At 45.4% G+C, this 25790-nt stretch overlaps 1 protein-coding gene across 1 annotated transcript in view; it reads left to right on the top strand.

Moving 5' to 3' along the window:
- Positions 1 to 25790, top strand: part of LOC120931981 (RAB3A interacting protein) — a 73382-nt gene that overhangs the window by 34054 nt on the left and 13538 nt on the right. Inside the window, exon 7 of the mRNA XM_040344017.1 lies at positions 9726 to 9854. Within this exon, the coding sequence (XP_040199951.1) occupies positions 9726 to 9854 (129 nt within the window). The remainder of the gene's footprint in view (positions 1 to 9725; positions 9855 to 25790) is intronic.

Genomic DNA, 25790 nt, shown 5'->3' with positions numbered 1-25790 from the left:
TCTGTTTTCAAATGAATGTTCTTTTACAAGGTGAGGGTTTACATATACATTCATTTTAATGCCTGAGCCCTCTGGGCCAGGTAAAATTATTAATTCATACTTGCGTGAGTGACTTGGTTCTCATGGTGGCCTCCTTCGAGGTAGTTGCATACACCCTGCTTCCCTCCTAGACTGTTGCAACTCAACCTTCTGGCCACATGGGGAAAAACTGACTCAGTTCTTGTCAGGTTTTCTTAGCTTGGCAGATTTCCAGTGCAACCTTGGAATTGGATAAACCTTTTTCTCCATAATCATGGAAAGTTTTCATAACCGATGGCAGCCTGTTGGATTGGGGAGCAGTCCTGAACTCCCCAACGAGCAAGTCACTGTGCAGGTGACTTGCTCTTTGGGGGGAAGCTCAGCATCCGATCTATATTCTGGAACTTAGATCGATTAGGTTGTCTCTTGAATGCTGGATAACTGTGTTGCGAGGACCTGCAATGAGAATCCAGTCATACTATGCCTCAGCTTTGTCTTACGATCACCATCAAGTAGGCACCAGAAGTCTTGCTGCTCTAAAGGAAGATGATGTGGTCCTCTCTTGGGCAGAACTTTTAGTTCCAGCCCTGTTCACTGTCCACATTCCAGGAGTAGAAAATTGGCAAGTGAACTTTCTCAGTTGTCATCGTCTGGATCTAGAGGAAAATGCTTTTCATCCAGAAGTCTTTGACACCAGCAGGGAACACCAAATGTGGCTCTCTTGGGATCAAGAACAAACAAGACAGGTTTGTTGCCAGGTCCAGAGACCCTTGGACCTCGGCAGTGAACGCTCTGGTCACTCTGTAGGATGAGTTGAACCTGATCTACTGATCATTCTGGTAAATCTCATTGTACCAAATTGGTCCAGGAGGACCAGGTACACAGACATGTTGAAGCTCCTGAAAGATGCTTCATGAGCTCTTCTGGCCTGTGTGGACAGTCTATCTATAGGGATAGTGTTCCATCCTGCCTCTCTGTTGTTGACTTCTAAGTGCATGACAGCCACAGCCGTGAAGAACAGGGACCTTCAGATTCGGTCATCATATCCTCTTGTAGGTTAGGAAGTCTACATAAAGACTACAATTACACCTGGAGGGCCTAAATTGCTTGCTACAAGTCAAGGAACTTTCATCCTAGAAGTATTCAATTGGATGGTTCCCTTAGTTATTCTCCCACTCTGGACCAGACCAAAAAAATTGCCCATGAGTACCATTAGGGACAGATCTCGGCCTTGGCTATTCTGTTTCGGAAACCTTTGGCCTCTTACTCTTTTTAATTAAGTTCTCTAAGGAGTAGATCACATCTCTCCCCCTGTACCTTCATCTGTATCCACATGTGTTCTCAGTTCTCCAGAAGCTGTATTTGTAAGGATAATACCTCCTCTAACCTTACCTGTAAGCTGTCCTTTCTGGCGATTACCACCTCTGCAAGGAGTGACTCTGAGTTGGCAGTCTTATTTTGCAAGGAGCCTTTGTTACTGTTGCACAAGGACAAGGTTGTTTAAGGCCTACGGCTTCTCATCTCCCAAAGATGTTCTCTAGCTTCTACTATAATCAGGATATTGTCCTCCCTTTCTTATGTTATACTCCAAAGCTTCTTAAAAAAATGTATCTCCACTCTCTGGACATGCTGCCTGTGGTAAGTTTTTACCTCTCAACTACTGCTTCTTTTAGGAAATATGATTCAAGCTTTGTGCTTCCTGAAGGTTCCCATTGGTGGGGGGATTAGACAAGTCATTGCCTATATAGCCTAAAGGATAGGGTTCCTCAGTTCACATTCTACTAGATCAGGGATATGCAATTAGCGGACCTCCAGCTGTTGCGGAACTACATGTCCCGTGAGGCATAGCAAAACTGACACAGTTGGAGGTCCGCTAATTGCATATCCCTGTACTAGATCTATGAATACTTTTATGGACTTTTTAGCATTAAGCATCTGTTTCTAAAATTTCAAGGCTGTCACCTTGGCCTCTTTTCACACATTTGTCACGTTTTGTAAAGTTTTGCCAGGTGGATGTTAAAGCCTCCTCTTATGCCACTTTTGGGTGTAAGGTGCCTACAAGCTGCTCTGAGTCCGTGCAGCCCTTCTTGACCTTTTTTTGTTGTGGGCTTGTTGGCATGTTTTTCTATGTTGCCCTCCTCTTCAGTTGGGCTACTTTTGGTCATTCCAGTCAGCATGCGTCTTGTACTGTATGATCAGGAAAATACGATTTTTGACCTACTAGTAAAATCTGCTTCCTGGAGTACAGGAAACTTCCCTCTGTATGATCCCCTATTGCTTTATAGAAAACTGAGGCTAGCTGGAAGTGTGAGATGTGATCTAGGGAGATGTCCCTATAGGGGCAGATCTACAAAGCGAGTACGCCGCCGTATCTACTGATACGCCGGCATACTTTCAAATTTCCCGCGTCGTATCTTTGTTTTGAATCCTCAAAACAAGATACGACGGCATCTGGGTTAGATCCGACAGGTGTACGGCTTCGTACGCCTTCGGATCTAAGATGCAATTCTTCGGCGTCCGCTGGGTGGCGTTCCCGTCGTAATCTGCGTCGAGTATGCAAATTAGCTATTTCCGACGATCCACGAACGTACGAGCGTAGTTGGCTTTTTTCCGGCGTATAGTTAAAGCTGCTGTTTCGTGGCGTATAGTTAAACCTGCTATGTTAAGTATGGCCGTCGTACCCGCGTTTTAATTTTGATTTTTTTTTTCGTTTGCAAAAGTCGTCCGTGAATCGCGGGATGGACGTAATTTACGTCCAAGTCAAAACAATGACGTCCTTGCAACGTCATTTCGCGCAATGCACGGCGGGAAATTTAGGGACGGCGCAAGCGCAGTTCGTTTGGCGCGGGGACGCGCTTCATTTAAATGAAACGCACCCCCTACCTGCCAAATTGGAATTCCGTGCCCTTACGCCGCGAGAGATGGACTACGCCGCCGTAACTTACAGCGCAAAATCTTTAAGGATTCGAACCAAACTGCAGTAAGGTACGGCGGCGTAGCGTATCTCAGATACGGTGCGCCGGGGCAGATCTTTGTGGATCTGCCCCATAGTCTTTTGCTTTTGTGAGTGTCCAGTAACCTGAAGGTAGCTGCATATAACCTAGTCAAAATGATTTAACTACTTGGTAACCGCCCTATAGCCGAAATACGGCTACAAGGCGGTTACCTAACTCTAGGAGGGCGTCAATATACGTCCTCCCAGAGAGTCACAATTGCGCGCCCGAGCGGGCGCGCACACGCGATCACCGGCGCTCGGCGGGTCCACGGGACCCGCAGCAACACGGATCGCGGTAAGGAGCCAATGGAAGCGGCTCCTTACCACGTGATCGCGCCGTCCAATGACGGCGCGATCACTTGTAAACAAACCGGCGTCATGTAATGACGCCGGTTCCTCCCTCTCCTCTCTGTACCGTTCGGTACAGTGTGAGAGGAGAGGGAGGGGGGGGGGATCGGGCGGCAGCAGCAGCCGCCGCACTGTGGGCTGGATCTGTGACAATTGCAGTCACAGATCCAGCCATCCCTGCGCAATACTCTGCAAAATAAAAATAATGATGAGTGCAATACTCTGCAATACCCCACCCCATACTCTGCAATACCCCACCCCATACTCTGCAATACCCCACCCCATACTCTGCAATACCCACCCTGGGGGGGTGGGGTATTGCAGAGTATGGGGTGGGGTATTGCAGAGTATGGGGTGGGGTATTGCAGAGTATTGCACTCATCATTTTTTTTATTTTACTCTGCAATACCCACCCCCCCATACTCTGCAATACCCACCCCCCCATACTCTGCAATACCCACCCACCCATACTCTGCAATACCCACCCCCCCATACTCTGCAATACCCACCCCCCCATACTCTGCAATACCCCCCCCCATACTCTGCAATACCCCCCCCATACTCTGCAATACCCCCCCCCATACTCTGCAATACCCCCCCCCATACTCTGCAATACCCCCCCCATACTCTGCAATACCCCCCCATACTCTGCAATACCCCCCCCCATACTCTGCAATACCCCCCCCCCCCATACTCTGCAATACCCCCCCATACTCTGCAATACCCCCCCATACTCTGCAATACCCCCCCATACTCTGCAATACCCCCCCAATACTCCGCAATACCCTCAATACTCCAATACCTTGCAATACGTCGCCTATGGGGATTTTTAAGTAGCAACGTTTGGCGCAATTTCACGAGCGTGTGCAATTTTGAAGGGTGACATGTTGGGTATCTATTTACTCGGCGTAACTTCATCTTTCATATTATGCAAAAACATTGGGCTAACTTTACTGTTTTTTTTTTTTTTTAAGCACAAAACTGTTTTTTTTTTAAAAACACGCGTTCAAAAAATTGCTGCGAAAATACCGTGCAAGATAAAAAGTTGCAACAACCGCCATTGTATTCTCTAGGGTCTTTGAAAAAAAAAGCATATATAATGTTTTGGGTTTCTATGTAATTTTTTTAGCAAATAAATGATGATTTTTACATGTAGGAGAGAAATGTCAGAATTGGCCTGGGTGCTCCAGAACGCCTGATGGTGCTCCCTGCATGTTGGGCCTCTCTATGTGGCCACGCTGTGTAAAAGTCGCACACATGTGGTATCGCTATACTCGGGAGGAATAGCAGAATGTGTTTTGGGGTGTAATTTGTAGTATGCATATGCTGTGTGTGAGAAATAACCTGCTAATATGACAGAAACTAGATTTTTTTTTTTTTTTTTACAGAATTTTCAGTCTTTTTTCTTTTATAGCGCAAAAAATAAAAACCGCAGAGGTGATCAAATACCACCAAAAGAAAGCTCTATTTGTGGGAAAAAAAGGACAAAAATTTCAGATGGGTACAATGTTGTATGACTGAGTAATTGTCATTCAAATTGTGAGAGCACCGAAAGCTGAAAATTGGTCTGGTGATTAAGGGGGTTTTCGTGCCCAGTGGTCAAGTGGTTAAAGAAGCCTCTGTGTCCTGTACACTGTACTTAAGGCAACAGATTTTAACTGGCACAATAAAAATCATATTTTTTTACTAACAAAACTATGGTTATTTTAGTTTTAAAAAAAAATGCAAAGCTATTTGACCTGGTTGAAATTGCATGTAATTTCGTTTTGTGCAAATGGGGGCAAAAACTTAAAATTGTGCCTTCTTCCAGGGGGCTGCAATTTGTATTTGTGCTTAAAGCGTGCCTCCAGCAATAGAGACCAAGCTGTTGCTGACATTTGTAGGTCTTGTACTAACAATCGGGAGCTGGGAAAGCTATGGATTGGCAATAGCCTTTTAAACTCATTTACACGGGCATACCGATCGGTACACCTGTGCAAAGGGCCATCTGTGCGAAGGGCCATCTTCACATGTTTGGGATGCACAGGTGTTCAATGCAATTGCATGCAGGCACCCTGTTAAAATAATGGCAGAGACCGCTGCGTGAACTTGCACAGATCAAATATAATGCATATTTTGTTTTTTCTCCTGCAAGGTTCCTTTCACACAGGAGTCATTCATTTGAGTCATGTTTTTGCTAAGAAAAAACAGATTCAGTTTACGTTTAGTTTTTACATCAACCTTCAGTTCAGTTTACATCAGGTTGCAATTCAGTTCAGTTTTTTTTTTTTTTACATCCGTTTGTGAATCCGTTTTTTTTTTTTTTTTAATTGTTGCAGAAACCAATCCTAGGTAACAAATGTATCAACAAAACATGTTTCTTGCCTAAAAACTGACATAATAAATGGAACTGATGTAAACGTGCGGCATCCATTCAGATTTGTCTAAACGGATAGGGTTGCAGTCTTGTTCCATTTTAATAGGGGAGAAAAAAAAAAAAGACCCGAATAGGCACATCTGTATGCAGATGTAAACTGATCATCCATTTACATCTACTCGCTCATGGACATACATTGTAGTGGAGTCGGGATCCATATCTTGACTGAACGCCTGTGTTAAAGAGCATGTAGAGAAGGATTAAAAAATAAAAATAAATAAAGATCAGTGCTTGATCTAGGTCGTGTGCTTTTGAATCAGATTAAATAAATAGTCTGTGTTTATTAGTGTCAGTGTGCACTTGGGTAAGATAAACAACAACTAACTTACACATGTATAGGGTATTGCTGTAATCGTCAGGAGTAGGAAAATTGTCAAGAATTAAACCGCTCAAGTTAAAAATAAAATAATAAAAAAAATTGTGTGTGTATATATCTATCTCCCTATAGATAGATATAGATATATGTATGTATATGTAGCGGCCTGCTACTTGGGTGGTGCTGCCTTAAATTTAGAGGGTGGTCAGAGATTTAACTACCTCTGACAGTATTGTTTTACCAAATTTGGGCCTCTGTTCCAGCCATGGCTGTACTGTGAATGACCACTATTGTTAACAAGCTGATTCCTACCTAATATTTTGTTATGGGTGGATGATAATAGGTTAAATATTTTATTTTTTTTGTATATCTTTTTTGGTCTATAGTGATAGGATTTTTAAGCATGAGCATCCAGGTCTTTCACTGCATACTGTGGGTTTTTACTATGGATGTCCTGATACAGATACTAGTATCGGTACCGATACTGAGCCTTTCCCCGAGTACTTGTACTTGGGGGGGGGGGGGGGGAGAATGCTCCAATGCCTCAGCCGATACCTGGGCAGGCAGGGGAGTTGCAAGTCTTCTGCTCCGTGCAGTCTTTCCCCCCGTGCTCCGTGCAGTCTTTCCACCCCCATACTCCGTGCAGTCTTTCCTCCCCCATACTCCGTGCAGTCTACCCCCCCCCCCCGTGCTCCGTGACGCTCTTCTCTCCCCCTGTCAGTGCCGCTATTCTCCCCCCCCCCCCCGTGACGCTCTTCTCTCCCCCTGTCAGTGCCGCTATTCTCCCCCCCCCCCCCGTGTCGCTCTACTCCCCCCCCCCCCCCGTGTCGCTCTACTCCCCCCCCCCCCCCCGTGTCGCTCTACTCCCCCCCGTCCGTGACGCTATTCTCCACCCCCCCCCCGTCCGTGTCGCTTTTCTCCCCCCCCCGTCAGTGCTGCTCTTCTCCCCCCCCCCCCGTACGTGCCGCTCTCCCCCCTCAATTTGTGAGGATGGAGAGTGGAGGTAGGAGCCGCTAAACCCGGCTCCTACCTTTTCCGAATGGACAGTCGGTGATCACTGACTCTGTCCATTCACATAACTGAGCATCGTAACCTGTGTTTTTATGATGCTTCAGTTTATGAATGGAGAGGAGCTTCCCTCCATTCATTTCAGGGAAATCTGTGTCCTTAGTCCCTTTCTCTGTCTTAAAGGGGAGTTTTCAGAGGTCTTTTAAGACCCCTGATATCTCACCAAAGACCCCCAACAGGACTGATAAAAAAACAAAAAAAATTGCAATAAATATTTAAAAAATAAAAATAGAATGTAAATAAAAAAAAAAAAAAATAACAAACACACTGACAATTCACTCCCCCCCCCCCCCCCAAAAAAAACAAAAAAAAACAAACAAAAAATCACTGTAAAAAAAAATAATAGTTAAAAAAAAATGTAAAAAAAATACCGCCACTGTCACATGACATTAAAAAAAAGTATCGGTATTCGGTATCGGCGAGTACTTAAAAAAAAGGATTGGTACTTGTACTCTGTCTCAAAAAAGTGGTATCGGGACAACCCTAGTTTTTACTTTATTTGAATAGGTCATATTTTTGCTAATTCAATTAATAAAATATGGTCTACTTATGGTAGTACAGGATTGTCTGTCTTTTGAAATGGTCTTTCCTGTAGTTCATTGGCTAGCTTAGACAGTGTTTTTGCATTTCTACCTATGTATGACACTATGTAATGCTTCTATATTTATGTGTTACTATATTTATAAGTGTTGTAAGGGATTTGTAGAGCAATGACTTATTGGAGATAATTGGTGATGATTCTTGGCATTCCTTTCATTGCAGGAGTCATACTCAGACCCCTATTAATGTTGTATGTTGGCATCATTATGTACTGGCTGGCGAAAATATTGGTACAGTTTCCAAGGTGGTGTGCAGATGTGGCTCAGAGAACCAATTCTTAGCTATGCTGAAATTACATCCTAAACTTTTCAGGGTCTAAAGATAGATTGCTTTTATTCCTGGATTTAGGAGCAGAACCAAAACCTTTAAGTTTAGTTTGGTCTTTGTTGTGCCAATAGGTAACACAATGTAACTCTGATGCTTATTCAGTGGCTTCAGTACTTTGAGGACGTAACAAAGAAAAAGCGTGTAGGGTAGGGGTAGGTAGGCTTGACTTTACTTGCTAAATGCTTGTTCCAGGTCGGCATACGGTCTCAGTAAAGGTTTCTTGCAAGACTAGCACATCAGCTGTGTGTTTACACACACACTCTGTAACGAGCGATCGTGGGTGCCCGGCAGTGATCGCGCCTGCCAGGCATAGAGAAGCTGGAATTTAGAAAAAAAAGCTGAATTTAGCCTAAGGGCAGTTCCAACCGAGCCATCTGCCAACGAGCGTGCGTGATGACGATATTTCTGTAGGCCCTTCCCTAAGTGTTTCGTCACAGACAACGTCATCGGGGGACAGGCTAGTTGGCAGCTGGCTAGAATCAAACTGCTTGCCCACTGGTAACAATAGTATGATACTGCTGCTTTCAATTTTTATACTTGAGTGCACTCTTTTTGGTTTTTATTAAAATTATGTTACGATATGGTAAAAAAAATAGATACCAAACGGGTCAACAATCACCCCAAAGAAGCGCAAGAACGTATTTTTAGAGCATAGTGTTTCTTGCATTTTTACCTGTGCTTTTTGGCGCGTTTGCAATGCGTGCCTTTTCTGTGCAGTTTGCTATGCATTCAGAAACTGATATGAATGGAGCCTCTTTGTTGTGTAAACAAAATAAATTTCACTTTTAGGCCCCATTCACACCTAGCGTAGCGTATACTTATCCTGAATAGGCTGTAATAATGCTGTAAAAATGTCAATTTTGCTCAAGATCCTGTATTACTTCCTCACTCTGCCTATACCGGTTCCCCACCTTATCTACACTTGGTGCAGAATAAGATCCTACATTTTATATAAACTAATTAGCATCCTGGAATTCCCAGCGCTACTCTCTTTACGCACAGACTACAAGGTGGGTTGGGTGTCCCGAGTATTAACAAATAGTTGGAAGCCCAGATCTCTCAGCTGTCTTTGCTTCATAACATAACAAAAAAAGTGCAGCGCTTCACAATAAATAAATATTAACTTTGGTATCTCGCATAGTTAAATATTAGTGCTGAATAAACAGACCCATGGCAGTCATGTAGAAATTGCTCTGGTCCATAGGGGGAGTGTACAAGTGTGAGAACTGAAGTGGTTAATAATGTCATTGTATGTTCCATGTGCCAATAAGTTGATGCATGGTATGTTGCATTTGTTTCTGTTTAGTCCTAAGCTGTTTAGAATGCCAGAAGTAGGCATCATATTTAATTTTGAATTATTTGAATGGTGTAACCTTAGTGCATGCTTTGTTTGCTGCAGACGCGCGCGTGTGTGTTTTTATAGGCAATACATTGTAATTGTGTATTTATTTATATTGGCAATGTTGTTCGCTAGATCCTGTGTAAATTGCAGTCTTGACATATTTTATTGATAACTGTGATAGATGGATGATGGGAGTTTTTTCAATATTAATAGAGGATACCTTTTAAAATGTTTATATAAAAGGAGGATTCATACCATTCTAATGGTATCACCATACTTATCTTCCATATTGTAGGTTGATTTAACACTTTACCAAGAATTCAAAGTGTGGAAAGAAGAGCCTTTGATGGACAGAACAAGCACATTCTTAAAAAGAATTTATCAAGAGGATATATGTCCCTGTTTAACATTCCCCAAAAATGAGGTAAATGTGGAATGTAAGCTGTCTCTGCCAGTGCCATGATTACACTACACAAGCAGAGCCTGCAGGATTAAATGTGAATTTGAATAAAATCTCTCATTACCTGTTCATATTTAGTACAAATGTGACAATCCTTGAGTCCTGCTCTATAAAATGAATAGAAAATTTGTAGGAGGTGGTTCTTTATATCCTTTCTACAATAGTTAACGGTCTGTGTGGAACCAAGTTGGAGAATCGCCCATATCTGACCATTCGTCCTCTGCAGTACCACCTATATTTCAAGGCCATTGCTCTGCTAGCATTTATGAATGAATATATTGTACATTTTGTTTAGGCGTCGTATGCTCTATTATTTGAATCTTATAGCGTACTATATAGTTTTATTATCTTGCTCTGGTAGTCTACTGCATAGCATAAATGTAAATACTGATAAAAACTCTTCCCATAAATTCCTACTACTTTGCCACCTCTTTATAAATGTAGTTAATCAAAATAGGAGTCAGCAATATAAACTCCTAATCCCTCACAATTCCTTCACCGGTCTTGCAACCTTTTTTCCAACAGATGAAAAATAGGGTCATCCCCCAAGGAACTCCCCTTCTCTCTTCCCGCCTCTTAACAGATTCACCTCTCCCATACATACACTGATCAGCTGATACAGAGGGTAGATTCCCCTTCTCCAGCCTGAAAAATGTATTTTGTTTATTTTTAAATTCTATTTTATTGAGTTTTAGTTACCAAAACCATGCATTAGCACTTATATACTAAACAATAGACACGGGCACCAGATAAGTAGGAGTTAAAAACAGTCCCCTTTATTCCAAGTCCACTTGCATTTAAAACTCCTGTATACTGTACAGGGAGTGCAGAATTATTAGGCAAATTAGTATTTTGACCACATCATCCTCTTTATGCATGTTGTCTTACTCCAAGCTGTATAGGCTCGAAAGCCTACTACCAATTAAGCATATTAGGTGATGTGCATCTCTGTAATGAGAAGGTGTGTGGTCTAATGACATCAACACCCTATATCAGGTGTGCATAATTATTAGTCAACTTCCTTTCCTTTGGCAAAATGGGTCAAAAGAAGGACTTGACAGGCTCAGAAAAGTCAAAAATAGTGAGATATCTTGCAGAGGGATGCAGCACTCTTAAAATTGCAAAGCTTCTGAAGCGTGATCATCGAACAATCAAGCGTTTCATTCAAAATAGTCAACAGGGTCGCAAGAAGCGTGTGGAAAAACCAAGGCGCAAAATAACTGCCCATGAACTGAGAAAAGTTAAGCGTGCAGCTGCCAAGATGCCACTTGCCACCAGTTTGGCCATATTTCAGAGCTGCAACATCACTGGAGTGCCCAAAAGCACAAGGTGTGCAATACTCGGAGACATGGCCAAGGTAAGAAAGGCTGAAAGACGACCACCACTGAACAAGACACACAAGCTGAAACGTCAAGACTGGGCCAAGAAATATCTCAAGACTGATTTTTCTAAGGTTTTATGGACTAATGAAATGAGAGTGAGTCTTGATGGGCCAGATGGATGGGCCCGTGGCTGGATTGGTAAAGGGCAGAGAGCTCCAGTCCGACTCAGATGCCAGCAAGGTGGAGGTGGAGTACTGGTTTGGGCTGGTATCATCAAAGATGAGCTTGTGGGGCCTTTTTGGGTTGAGGATGGAGTCAAGCTCAACTCCCAGTCCTACTGCCAGTTTCTGGAAGACACCTTCTTCAAGCAGTGGTACAGGAAGAAGTCTGCATCCTTCAAGAAAAACATGATTTCTCTAGTCGTCTTCCAGGACGGCACCTTGAGAGATGACTGGCTTCTCCTGACAGGAAACACAATCAAAAAGAGGTTAAAAACCCCGCCCCTTCCCGTGCTCCTCAGTTCTTGATTGTGTTTCCCCACAGCGAAACGTTTATTTTTTTCTGACCTAAGGCCTGGGGCTGGTGGTCCCCCCCTGGGAACTGAACCGCAGGCACTGGGTAGCCTTTGGGTTCAGCGAATACTTCCACTCCTAGGGGGTCCCTTCTTACTCAGGGGGGCCTCACTATGTGAGCAGAAGAACCCCCCTGAGTGCTGGAGTCTCCTGGGGATAGGTGTCTATTCTGGAGCTCCAGGGGCTGATCCTCTCTCTCCCTGAGCCTTCCCCTTACCTTGGAGGTTTTTGGGTCGAGCTCTCTCCGGGGGTGGGGGCCTTCTGTGCGCTCTGGGGCTGCGGCCGGGTCGTCCTGGATCCCTGGGCGTTCATTGCCGTTCGAATTTTGGCGCCAAACCGGCGTCTCTCAGAGCCGGCGGCGCGGGGCAAGGACGTCACACACACAAGCGCGCGCGTGTGTGTCACTTCCGGGTCGGCCTGGTAAAGATGGCGCAGCGCAGCTCCAGCACGCCAGTCCCGGCTTACCACTACACCGGAGACACACGGTACGTCCTACCGGAAAAAGGACAGCAGCAGCTGAGAGAGAGCAGAGCCATCATCCTCCCGCGATGGAGCGAGAGGGCCGGTCATCTTCGACCCTGGCTGCAGAGGAGACCACAGGGGGTGAGTCTTCTTGAATACAGGTATGGTGGGCTAAAATCCAATGTGATTTCTCAGCATTTGCATACATGCCTGTGTACCTTTTCCTTTTTAGGGGAGGATTGCACTGCCCAGGGGGGGGCTAGTCGTTCAAGCAGCACTAGTCGTTCCAAGAAATGTGGCTACTGTAGTTGCAAATTACCCTCAGATTATTTCAAACCCTTTTGTGCTAAGTGTATTGTTAAGCTAGCAGGGAAGGAGACCTCTGAGATTCTGAAGGGGTTTCTTGAGGTACAGTCAGAAATGCTCTCTACGCTCAAGGAATTTCATGTGTCTTTAAAGAGCAAAGAGCCTGAACCCCCCATCGCAGGGCCCTCTTCTCAGGAGAGTTCCTCTTCACAGATCTTTAGAGTCCGCCAGGAATCCCTTGGTTCCTTAGTATCTGACTCCGAGGACTCAGAGATTCCCCCTCAGGAGGGTGGCTCTCTTGGTCAGGCAGAGGAAGAGAGCGAGGATACTAGGGCAGGCAGGTATGTCTTTGCTGCGGACGATATGGAAGGCCTCCTAGAGGCAGTATATGCCTCTGAAGAGATCCCTCAACCTGCGGAAGTAATTTCCACTCAGGATAGGCTATACCAGGGCCTGCTAAAACCTCAGGCCAAGGCTATTCTGGTACACCAGTCCCTAAAGGATATTATCCTCAGGGAATGGGCAGAGCCAGAGAAGAAGCTTTTAAGGTACAAGACCTGGAAAGGACGTTGCCCCTTTAAGGAGGAGGAGGAATCAACTTTTTTTAAGATTCCTAGACTAGACGCTCCGCTCGCGCAAGTTTCCAAGCAATCGGATCTCTCTTTTGAGGACACAGGCAATTTGAGGGATCCTATGGATCGGCGGGCAGAGACCTCCTTGCGTAGGGCCTGGGAGGCTAACGCGGCTGCCTTGGGCCCCGCCTTAGCCTCGGCCTGTGTTGCAAGAAATGCCAATTCCTGGATCTCAAAATTGCAGGAACATGTGTCCCAGGGGTCAGATTCTAAGGAAATTTTAGAATCCCTTCAACTCTTAGGGAGCGCAGTAGCATATTTAGCAGACGCCTCTGTAGAGACTGTGCGTTCTACTGCAAAAACAGGAGCCCTCCTCAATTCTGCCAGAAGGGCAGTGTGGGTCAAAATGTGGAACGGGGACCTTGCGTCCAAAAACCGCCTTTGTGGTCTTCCCTTTGAGGGCTCCCTGCTCTTTGGTTCAGGCCTGGATCAGGCCCTGACTAGATCCTCAGAGAAAGGGGTTCGCTTTCCTGCTAAGCCTAGACAAAACAAGAAAAAGTTTTTTCGAGGCCCCCAGGGTGGATTTGGAGGTAAGAACCGTCCCTCAGAGAAAAAGCCCCCTTACAACAGGCGTTGGGGTACTGGGAAGGAAAAGCAAAAAGGAGGTATCCTCTTTTCCAATCCCAAGCCCAGCGACAAGGACTCCAAATGACGGGAAGGTCGGGGGAAGACTCTCCCAGTTCCTTCCCAGATGGGAGAGTATTACTCAAAGTCCACATATTCTCCAGATTGTAAGGGAAGGTTACAAGCTAGAGTTCCGTCAGCTTCCCCCTCAAAACTTTATTTTGACGCATTTACCCAGGGACCCTCTCAAATCAGCAGCCCTTCTACAAAATGTTGCAGAACTGGCACATCAGGGGGTCATAGTCCCAGTTCCGGTGTACCAGAGAGGGTTGGGTGTGTACTCCCACATCTTTATGGTTCCCAAACCTTCAGGGAAATTTCGTCTGATAATAAATCTGAAGCCCCTGAATACCTCCCTCCTCCACAAGAAGTTTCGTATGGAGAGCATTTACAGCCTCAGGAGGCTCCTACTGAGGGAGGTATTCATGGTCACCATCGATTTACGAGACGCATACCTCCATGTCCCGATTTTCTTGGGGCATCAGAGGTTCCTCAGGTTCGCGATCGCCTCCGTCCAGGGAGTGCAGCATTGGCAATTTGCTGCCCTTCCTTTCGGATTGGCCTCCAGTCCAAGGGTCTTTACCAAGGTCCTGGCGGAGGCGATCGCTTTCCTGCACCTACAAGGGATAGCGATAGTTCCCTATCTCGACGACTTGATACTATACAATCAAAGTCGGGATCTCCTTCTTGCGGATCTGGCCACTGCAATGACTACTCTCGAGTCCTTGGGGTGGATCATCAACAGGGAGAAGTCCTCTCTCCTTCCAGAACAGCAGAAACTCTATCTAGGGTTTCTGATAGACTCCCTGGGAGGGAAGCTCCTTTTACCCAGCGACAAGATCCGAGGTCTCATGTCAGTGGTCAGATCAACGTTGGAAAGAGCAGAGTCCTCCTTCAGGGACATCATGAGAGTCTTAGGTCTAATGACTTCCTGTATTCCAGCAGTCCCGTGGGCTCAGCTCCACTCCAGACCCCTACAATTTTTCCTTCTCTCCTCCTGGGACGGAAAAAGGGAATCCCTAGAGCTCAGTGTCAGTCTCCCAGAACCAGTGAAACTCTCACTGGGTTGGTGGCTCATCCCACAGAACCTACAGCAAGGTCTGTCGTGGGGCCAGACCAATCCGGTCAGGATCACCACGGACGCCAGCTCATGGGGGTGGGGCGCACATCTGGACGATCTCCGTGCCCAGGGTACCTGGGGACAACGACAGAAGGGGGCCTCTTCAAATTACCGCGAGCTATTAGCGGTCGGAGAGGCTCTGAAGGCATTCGAGGACAGAGTCTTGGACCAGGAGGTCCAGATCATTTCCGACAATGCGACCGCGGTGGCCTTCCTCAACCATCAGGGGGGCACCAGATCTCGCACCCTTCTAGACTTGTCCCTAGAGATCCTGGGCTGGGCCGAGCAGAGAATTCTCTCGCTCTCGGCGGTACACCTGAAAGGGACCCTCAATCTGGAGGCAGACTATTTAAGTCGCCATCCCATTCTCCAGGGGGAATGGGAACTAAATACAGAGATTTTCAGTCTAATATGCCAGCACTTTGGCAGCCCAGAGATAGATCTCTTCGCCCGCAGGGCAAACCGGAAGGTGAAGAGATTCTTCTCTCTCTCCCGAGAACACGGCTCGGAGGGGGTGGATGCACTGGCACAGGTGTGGAGGTTTCAACTAGCCTATGCCTTCCCTCCTTTGAGCCTAATTCCGAGAGTCCTGCAGAAGGTAAATCTAGCAGTAGGGAAGTTCATTCTCGTCACACCCTGGTGGCCCAAGAGGGCCTGGTTTCCCGCTCTAGAGCGAGGGTCAGTGTTGCCTCCCCTTCTTCTCCCTGTCCGGGCGGACCTTCTTCGTCAGGGTCCGATTTTTCACCCAGAACCCGGCTTCTTCAAGCTGACGGCCTGGTGCTTGAGAGGCGGAGCCTGAGGGAGAAGGGCTGCTCAGAGAGAGTTATTGACACGCTTCTAGCCAGCAGGAAGGTAGTCACTAGGCGTATATATGCCAAAACCTGGGGTATCTTCTCTCGCTGGTGCTCAGAGAGACATGTTTCTCAGCAGGAGACCTCGGTCATCTTAGATTTTCTCCAAGATGGAGTAGACAAGGGGTTAGCCACGAGAACACTAAGGGTTCAGGTAGCAGCCTTGTCATATTTTTTGGATAGACGTTTATCCCTGGACCCCCTGGTTAAGAGGTTTCTTATAGCCAGAGACAGGTTGTCCCCAGTTCAGATCTCTAGGGTTCCACCCTGGGATCTTTCGTTAGTGTTAAACCAACTTACCAAGGCTCCGTTTGAGCCAATCGACACTATCCCCATCAGGTTACTCACCTTTAAATTCGCCTTCCTCTTGGCAATCACAACGGCCAAGAGGATAGGTGATATGCAGGCGCTCTCCATTAAAGAGCCATTTTTTCGCTTATTTGAGGACAGGGTCGTTCTAAGTCAGGACCCCCTTTACCTTCCTAAGGTAGTGACAAAGTTCCACAGGTCACAGGAGGTAATCCTCCCTTCTTTTTGTTCAAATCCCCAGAATGAAGGAGAAGCTTCCTTTCATTGTCTGGATGTTAGACGATGTCTATTAGCTTACTTAGAAAGAGTTACAGTCTTTAGACGTTCTACTCATCTATTAATTTGTTTTTCGGGTCAGAAAAGAGGCCTTCAAGCGTCCAGAGCCTCTATTTCCAGATGGATTAGGCAGACAATTTCCTTAGCTTATGTACAAGCCGGTAAGGTAGCTCCTAATGTTAAAGCACACTCCACACGATCACTAGCAACCTCCTGGGCAGAAAGGGCCGGAGCTTCGGTGGAGCAGATTTGCAGAGCAGCGACGTGGTCAAGCCAGAACACGTTCCTGAAACATTATAGAGTTGACCTACTGTCACCTCAGGACTTGGTTTTCGGGAGAAAGGTCCTGCAAGCAGTGGTCCCGCCCTAAGGTAGGCCTGAAGCTACTTGCTTCTCTCTCAGGGTGCCGTCCTGGAAGACGACTAGAGAAATGACCAGTTACACTTACCGGTAGCTGTATTTCTGGTAAGTCTTACAGGACGGCAGGCCTACTTCCCACCCTCGGGATACATTATTGGTTTGTATTATATGTTTTTGTGGTGTTTTTTCCGTGCACTGGTGGGTTCATACTTTATCTCAAACTGAGGAGCACGGGAAGGGGCGGGGTTTTTAACCTCTTTTTGATTGTGTTTCCTGTCAGGAGAAGCCAGTCATCTCTCAGGGTGCCGTCCTGTAAGACTTACCAGAAATACAGCTACCGGTAAGTGTAACTGGTCATTTTCATGCAGGACAATGCTCCATCACACGCGTCCAAGTACTCCACAGTGTGGCTGGCAAGAAAGGGTATAAAAGAAGAAAAACTAATGACATGGCCTCCTTGTTCACCTGATCTGAACCCCATTGAGAACCTGTGGTCCATCATCAAATGTGAGATTTACAAGGAGGGAAAACAGTACACCTCTCTGAACAGTGTCTGGGAGGCTGTGGTTGCTGCTGCACGAAATGTTGATGGTGAACAGATCAAAACACTGACAGAATCCATGGATGGCAGGCTTTTGAGTGTCCTTGCAAAGAAAGGTGGCTATATTGGTCACTGATTTGTTTTTGTTTTGTTTTTGAATGTCATAAATGTATATTTGTGAATGTTCAGATGTTATATTGGTTTCACTGGTAAAAATAAATAATTGAAATGGGTATATATTTTTTTTTTTGTTAAGTTGCCTAATAATTATGCACAGTAATAGTCACCTGCACACACAGATATCCCCCTAAAATAGCTAAAACTAAAAACAAACTAAAAACTACTTCCAAAAATATTCAGCTTTGATATTAATGAGTTTTTTGGGTTCATTGAGAACATGATGGTTGTTCAATAATAAAATTAATCCTCAAAAATACAACTTGCCTAATAATTCTGCACTCCCTGTATGCAGTGCTGGTGTACTGTCCAAACAAGCAGGCAGTGGTCTCGATGGACTGGAGGGCAGCTACAGGCACTAGCAAGGACCCCATTGAGACCGCTGCCTGTTTGCACACCAGCTCTGCATACAGTATACAGGAGTTTTAAATAGAAGTTGCTTGGAATAAATTGTTTTAACCGGCACCCTTTTTTATTGTTTTGCATGCCTATGAGAGACTCCCAAACTCACGGAGAAGCTGTGATTGTACGTGTTCTCTTTTGCCCACCAGGAATCTACATGCCCTACCACCATTACCACTGCTCATCAAGTATGGATTTTACAGACTCATGTTTACTGCTAGATTGTAGGCTCCAACGATCAGGGCACTCTAATTCCTCCTGTATGAATTGTATTGTAACTCTATCGTCTGCCCTCGTCGTAAAGTACTGTGCAAACCATTGGTGCTATATAAATCCTGTATAATAATAATTTGCATGTTGGTCAAGTGCCCCACTTGCTATTTTATAGTGTGTGTTTTTGTTTAATAGCACTAGTATAACATAAAAGTCAGTTGTGCTCCATACCTACTAAACAGTCTATCAAATCACTGTCGCCAATAGAAGTAAGAGGACAAAGCTCATATCCAAGATTAGTGAAGTTTAACAGGTTTAAGCCCATGCCCTCTTACTCAAATAATGCTTAAAAGGTCAAATAATATTATAAAGCCTCACAACAGTAGAGGATGTGTCCTGCAATAAAATCAATATTAGGGGCCGACAGCCAGCATACAGACCTCAGACTGTGAGTGCAAATGAGAATATTTGCTTACTTAAAAACAGAACCAAACCCTCCTATGTTTTCATCCAAGGAAGCTGCCATATTGGCCTATGTTTGCTCTTCAACTTCCATGGTGCTACACATATAGGTGTCCGTTTAATAAACTGTGAAGTTTTTTCTCCGTTCAGTTCACAGCAGTTCACGGCAGTTCTCATGAGGAGAATTATCTCCTCTGCTGCCGGTTTAATAAACTGAGAACTTCAGTTCTCAGATGGTGAACAGAGGTGAAGTTTTTTCTCTGAAAACAGCCGAGATCTGTGTAAAAGTGGGTGGACTGCCTGTAATCTCGTGAGATATTGTGAGATTATGGTGCAGACAAATTCAAACAGTGAAACTAACGTTTAAAAGAACATGTAATTAATGTTTTCAGACATGTGATAACATATATATATATATATATATATATATATATATATATATATATATATATATATATATATAAATACTGTATGTATGTGTGTATATGTGTGTGTGTGTGTGTGTATATATATATATATATATATATATATATATATATATATATATATGTATGTATATATATATATATATGTGTATGTGTGTGTGTGTGTATATGTATATATATATATATATATATATATATATATATATATATATATATATATATATATATATATATATATATATATATATATATATATATATACCGTATTTATCAGCCTATTGTGCGCACCCGCGTATAGCGCGCACCCCTACTCTGGACGTGAAATTCCTGAATTTTATTTATTTTTTATTACTTACAGTTTTGGTGTCTTGCCTGGCGTCCATCGGCGGCCTTGTCCAGTCTGGCGTCCTTCTGCGACCTTCGTGGTGTCCTCCCCGCTGCTCCTGCGCTGTCTCTGAGCCGATCCCTGCTTTCCGCGCTGTGTTTGAACGCCGCCGCCACCGACATATACCGAGCGCAGTACACTCGGGCATGCTCGGCTCCTCTCGCATAACCTAGAAGGGAGCCGAGCCTGGCCGACTGTACCCGAGTATACTGCGCTCGGTATATGTCTGCGGCAGCGTTCAAACAGTGCGGGAAGCAGGGATCGGCGGCAAAGTTCAAACACAGTGCGGGAAGCAAGTATCGGCGTATATCGCGCACAGACAATTTTGCCCTGATTTTGAGGGAAAAAAAGTGCGCGTATACGCCGATAAATACGGTGTGTGTGTGTGTGTATGTATATGTATGTGTATGTGTGTATATATATATATATATATATATATATATATATATATATATATATATATATATATATATATATATATATATATATATATATTATACACACACACACACACGTGTTATATAGATACTGTGTATATATATATATATATATACACACATATATACACACACACATACACACGTATATTGTTGTTAATATTCATTTTTAACCCACTGGTGTTGAAATTAGGAAGAAATAAGCCCTCTTCCTCTTATCACACCAGCTTCTCTCCCAGATTCTCCACCTCTGAGCTGGTGAATCTGGAAGGGAGATATTTCAGGTGAAGAGCTGTGAAATCTTCAGATCACGGTTTATTAAACTGGCCATTTGTGACAAAACATCCATGTGATGTGATGTGAAGTGATGTGAAGTGAAGAATGTGTTCTCTGCTCCTTATCACAGTTTATTAAACCGGCAATGCTCTGTGATAAGCAGTGATCAGCCATGATCATCATGATCTCCGCTTATCACGGTTTATTAAACGTACACCATAATCTGTTATGACACCAGCCAGTTGAAGGTTTGACAGTTTGGTTGAGAGCACCAAGGTGAGAGGTGTCAGGAATAAAACTGTTTTTTGAAACTGTTAAATCTAGGTTTAGTTCTGCTTTACCCATAACAGAGATTCAATCCATCGATGGCCAGGTTAAGAATCCACCTCTGGAGGCCAAGGCATATAAGAAGTTGGTAATCCACCCTAGTATCTACCTGGGTCTTGGTGTAATGTTACTCATAACAACTTGATAACAATAATGTTCTTTTGCAAGGAACATACATTCTACATTAATAATTGTACTACCAAAATATGTGTGTGCTGTAAATTGCCTCCAGTATTTTTATGGTTTCTTCTTGCTGGAGGCTGCTATTTTACTGAAGCCCAAAACCCCAGCCGAAAATCATAAAGTGGAAATAAACCCATCGATTTACCCGTTTCAAAAAAACATTTGATTTGATTGTGTACTCAACCAAACTGTCAAACCATCTGGCTGGTGTCCTAACTGATCTCATGTGCAGCACCAATGGCAGTTGCAGTTTAAACAGAAGCAACTCCCTTGGCTGTACAGGATAGGAGGGTTTAACTCTGCTTTAAGGGTGTCAGCAGATTGGCCTCTACAAACTCAGCAGTGCCTAAAAATGGAGAGCAACTGAGCATGTGCAGAACAGGGCGAGAGTGTATTACTGGATTTATTTTTTTATATAATTTTTATTTTCAATTTCAAAGTATATTGACAGTTAAACAGTTCAACATAGCCAGGACAAACTGGGGGAGGGGAGAGAGAGGGGAGGGAGACAAAAAAAAAGGGGGTAGGAAAGGTGGGAGGGGAGGGGAGGGGAGGGATACCGGGAAGGGAACAATAAAAAAATATATGTAACATAGTCCGGATACAAACGTACGTCTCGGCAGGGAGTAAAAAACTCTAGATCAAAAGTGGGCAAGGGGGCATCCCGCCCGCCCCGGTCATTCATTCCATGTGGGCAGGCATCCCCCCCCAAACTCCCAAACTGGTGAGGGGTAGGGTGGCCTAAAGCCCCTACCCATATGCAGGTGCAATCAGGACTCCCATACTGATACTAATAAGCATCTTGAAACAACCAGAGGCACCCAGGACAGTCAAGAAAAAAAACCTGACGACCATCCCGATGGCCCGAAACAAGGCTGGACACCTAAGCATCCCATGCCGGTAAAACAATAAACATTACAGACAAAAATTACAGTAGACAATCATGAAAAAAGGAAAGGGACAAAGAAGATAGGTCAGATGGGAAACAAGAAAGAGGGGAAGAAAGCAGGAGAAGCAGAAGCATACGAACCAGCCCTCACCGGTGCAGTTGATGAGATGTATCCGCAATCAGGAGGTGTCCGGGTTAGTCGATTGACGGCGCGCCTGAACGAGCCTCCCAAAGGAGGGATCAGCTAGGGCAAGTAATGCCACATCTAAACTGGACGAGAACGTGGTTGCGACGTGGATGTGAGCCTTCCATTCTGCCCAAGTTAGATCAAATTGTTTACGGGTGTCCCTGTAGTCTGCAAGCCAGCTCTCTGCCTCCATGATCTCCCCCACCTTCCCCAACCAGTCCTGCTCGCTTGGAATATGCAAGCTTTTCCAATGGAGTGGTATGAGATGTTTTGCTGCATTGAGGAGGTGGGGGAGAGCACTTCTTTTATAATGAGACCGTGGCATGGGGAGGGATATGGAGAAGGAAATGTTTAGGCAGAGCCGGGATATCCACACCTAGGCCATCCGAGATGTGTTTGCCAACCATTTCCCAGAACGGCCGGAGCACAGGGCACTCCCACCAAATGTGGAGGAACGTGCCCTTTTGCCCGCATCCCCTCCAGCACACATCAGAGGCAGTAGGAAAAATTCTGGCCAGAGTAGTGGGCACTCTGTACCACCGTGACAATAGCTTGTAGTTGTTTTCTTGGGTCTTAAAGTCCACAGAGCTCGAGTGAGTGAAACGGTATAAGTGATGAAGCTGTTCCCTAGTGAAGTCAATCTGTAGGTCCCTTTCCCACTCCCTGATAAAGTGGGGCATAGGGGTAGGTTCTGCAGCCTCCAGCATCCCATATAGCGCTGGGACCACATGGGGTAGAGGGTCCGCAGAGGCCCACATGTTTTCGAATTTCGTCAGAGTGGTTCTAATCTGCTCTAACTTGTGGCTTTTAGCTATGAAGGTCTCTAGCTGGCGGTGTCTCCAGAAATCAAAGGGGAAGCTGCCAAACCTCTCTTGTAAGGTGTCAAGTGAAAGCAAAACGCCCCCTCCGCGAATTTCCATCGCCCACCCAAGTACAGAGGGAAGCCCTCCGCTCTCCAGGAGCAAACCATGGGAACCCACAAACCGGCGCCAAAGGAGACGTACTAGGCGTTAGGCCCGGGCTATCATTCAGCTTCTCCCACAACCTCAAGGAGTGGGTTGTCAGTGGAGACACCCATTCCAAAAGCCCCCTGTCATCCGTGGGAACCCAGGGCGCATAATACAAGTCCCGCCCCGCCATCGTTTTCTCTAAAGGGACCCACAGCTTAAGGGACGTATGAAATTTCCAATTCAGAATCCATTGCAGTGCAATCGCTTGATAATATTGGGGGATGTTCGGTATGCCCAGCCCCCCCCCTCAATTTAGACCTTTGTAATATTGACATTGCCAATCTGGGTTTCTTGCCCCCCATACGAATTTGGTAAAAAGGCTGTGAAGATCCGCCAAAAAATGTTTCGGTAGGTGTATAGGTACCATTTGTAAAAGAAATAGGATGCGGGGCAGCACGGTCATTTTCAGAATATTCGTCCGGCCCACCCAAGTGAATAGTGCTCTGTCCCACGTCTGAAGGTCCTGGGTGATTTTCTTAAGGAGGGGTATGTAATTGAGCTTATATAAAGAATCATGGTGGCTCGTAAGCTGTATCCTCAGATATTTCATAGAGGAGGTAGACCACTTTAAAAGGGAAGGAATCTCTGAGAGGACACCAAAGCCTGCGGCACAGTGATCGGTAGCATTTCGGATTTTGTGAGGTTTATTTTGAAGTTGGAGACCTCCCCATATGCGGTCAGTTCCCGCATCAGGTTCGAGACAAGAGGGTCAACGACATGATAAAGTATGTCGTCTGCATATGCAGATAGTTTATGTTCAAGGGAGCCCGCCTGCACCCCCCTGATGTCCTGGTTTGTTCTGACCCTCTGCAAAAATGGTTCTAAGACCAACGCAAACAGGAGGGGCGAGAGCGGACACCCCTGTCTCGTGCCGTTCCGGATGGGGAACACCGCGAAGAGGCCACCATTTACCTTAACCCGAGCTGTAGGGGACACATATAGAGTAGAGATCCAACATAACATTTGTGGGCCTAAACCTGTTTCCCTAAGGACCGCGTGGAGAAAATCCCAGTCCACGCAATCGAATGCCTTCTCCGCGTCAGTGGACAAAATCAGGTAGGGAGGCATCCGATCGCGTGTGTGCACCCAATGAATGAGCTGTAGGGCCCTGTTGGAATTGTCCCTAGCTTCCCGTCCCACTATGAAGCCAGTCTGGTTGGCATGTATCAAGTCGGGAAGAAGATGTTTTAGTCAATTTGCCAGTATTTTAGAGAAGATTTTGAGGTCAGTATTTAAAAGAGATATTGGCCTGTAGCTCTGCAGTTGGGTGGGGTCCTTGCCTTCCTTTTAGAGCACAGTAATGTGCGCCAATGAGGTCTCCTGAGGGAGGCCGCCAGTGATCGCCAAGGAGTTAAGGGCACAAAAAGGGGTCTGTAGCTTGTAAAAAAATTTCAAATAGGCCCTGGTAAAACCGTCTGGCACAGGGCTTTTGCCAGAGGGCAGAGATTTGATAGTAGTCAGTAATTCAGCCGGGGTAATAGGATGTTCTATGTCCATCACCTGTTCTGGGGAAAGGGAAGGGAGCCCAATTGAGGAGAGGTACTTGGCGATTTTAGTCTGAGAGTCACTTCTGCCAGAGAAGAGGCGGAGTCCAGGTTGTACAGAGACTCAAAATAGTCTGGAAACAATGGGGCAATTTTCGAGGTATCATCCCTAGGGGACTGTAATTTTATTTAGTTCTGACTTTGGCGAGTGCCTGAGATAAAGAAAGTGTAAGATTCACCGGGGGATGGTCAGATATGGTAATTTGGTCGATAGTTGCTCCCAGAAGTAAGTCCACAGCGTCCTGGTCTACCAGTAGTAGGTCGATTCTAGTGTATACTTTGTGGACGCTAGAGAAGTAGGTATAGTCCCTTTCTGTGGCATGGAGGACCAGCAATCCACCAGTGGACTTGTTCGCCGATGTGTCCAATAAGGGGTCTGAACTGATGTTAAAGTCCCCACCCAGGATTAATCTACCTTCACGGAAGTCTGCAAGCTGCGCAAGGGTCTGGTCAATAAATGTGAGTTGTTGTACATTGGGAGCATACAGTGTTGCGAAGGTATATTTCTGTCCCATTATGGTGCCTTTTAAAAACATGTAGCGTCCCTGAGGGTCCACTCTGTGGTCTAAGGGTTGAAACTGGCAATGTCCGTACCCCTAGATTTGGGCTTTGGGGAATTGCTAAGGTACCATTGTGGGAATAGTTGAGTGGGTAGCTTCGGGAGGGATGAATCTGTAAAGTGGGTCTCCTGTAGGAAGATCACCTAATTCTAACCAGAGCCTGTTCTGCTTGTTAGGGGAGCACAGACCATGTACATTGTATGACACTACCCTAATCGTAGCCATGATGAGGCGAGGAGGGTCGTCCAGGCGCCAATCCCTGGTCTGCGAGGGCTGATCCGCTTTCCTCGCATTAGAAGAGAGGAGGTAAAGAAAGCGAGGAAAAAGAGGGGAGAAGAAGAGAACATTAATAACACAAAAAATACAAATCTTGGGTCCACGAATGCCTTCGAAGGCATAAAAAAAGTGATGCCCTATACCAGGGATATGCAATTAGCGGACCTCCAGCTGTTGCCAAACTACAAGTCCCATCATGCCTCTACCTCTGGGTTTCATGCTTGATGCTGTCAGTCTCGCTATGCCTCATGGGAGTTGTAGTTTGGCAACAGCTGGAGGTCCGCTAATTGCATATCCCTGCCCTATACTGTTTGCCTGACCCAGGCAGCCCTCCAGAGATTGAAGGGCCCTCAAGGTGAAGCAAAGTGCCCATATCTGGGCTAATACCCTTGACGGGTAGTCCTAAGTGGGAGTCGTGATCGGACATAGGAAGACAGGAGGTTCCTGCTCCCCACATAAGAATAAGCGACAAATGTCCAGTATTTCACTGCCCAGAGGGGACTCTGAGCCTGCCAAAAGCGCCTAGTAAATCAGTTCCAAAATGAGCAGAGTCCAAGGGGTCCCCGGAAGTCTAGGGTCCATTGTATTTCCTGGCTCCTGCCCAGCAGTCACTCTTCATCTGCACCTGAATGCAGGGGTCACAGGGAGCAACAAAAGGCGAAAAAACTACAACAGGATTAAGGCTGGGGGGTAAAATCCCACAAAAGAAACAGAAAAAAATAAAACTAGAAAAAACTGTGAAAAACTGTTAATGGTAAGTAGAAAGTAGAGG

The sequence above is a fragment of the Rana temporaria genome, chromosome 3 (genome assembly GCF_905171775.1).
Source record: "Rana temporaria chromosome 3, aRanTem1.1, whole genome shotgun sequence".
NCBI lineage: Eukaryota > Metazoa > Chordata > Amphibia > Anura > Ranidae > Rana > Rana temporaria.
Note: the sequence above shows the minus strand (reverse complement) of the source record. Positions and strands in the feature narration are given on the sequence as shown.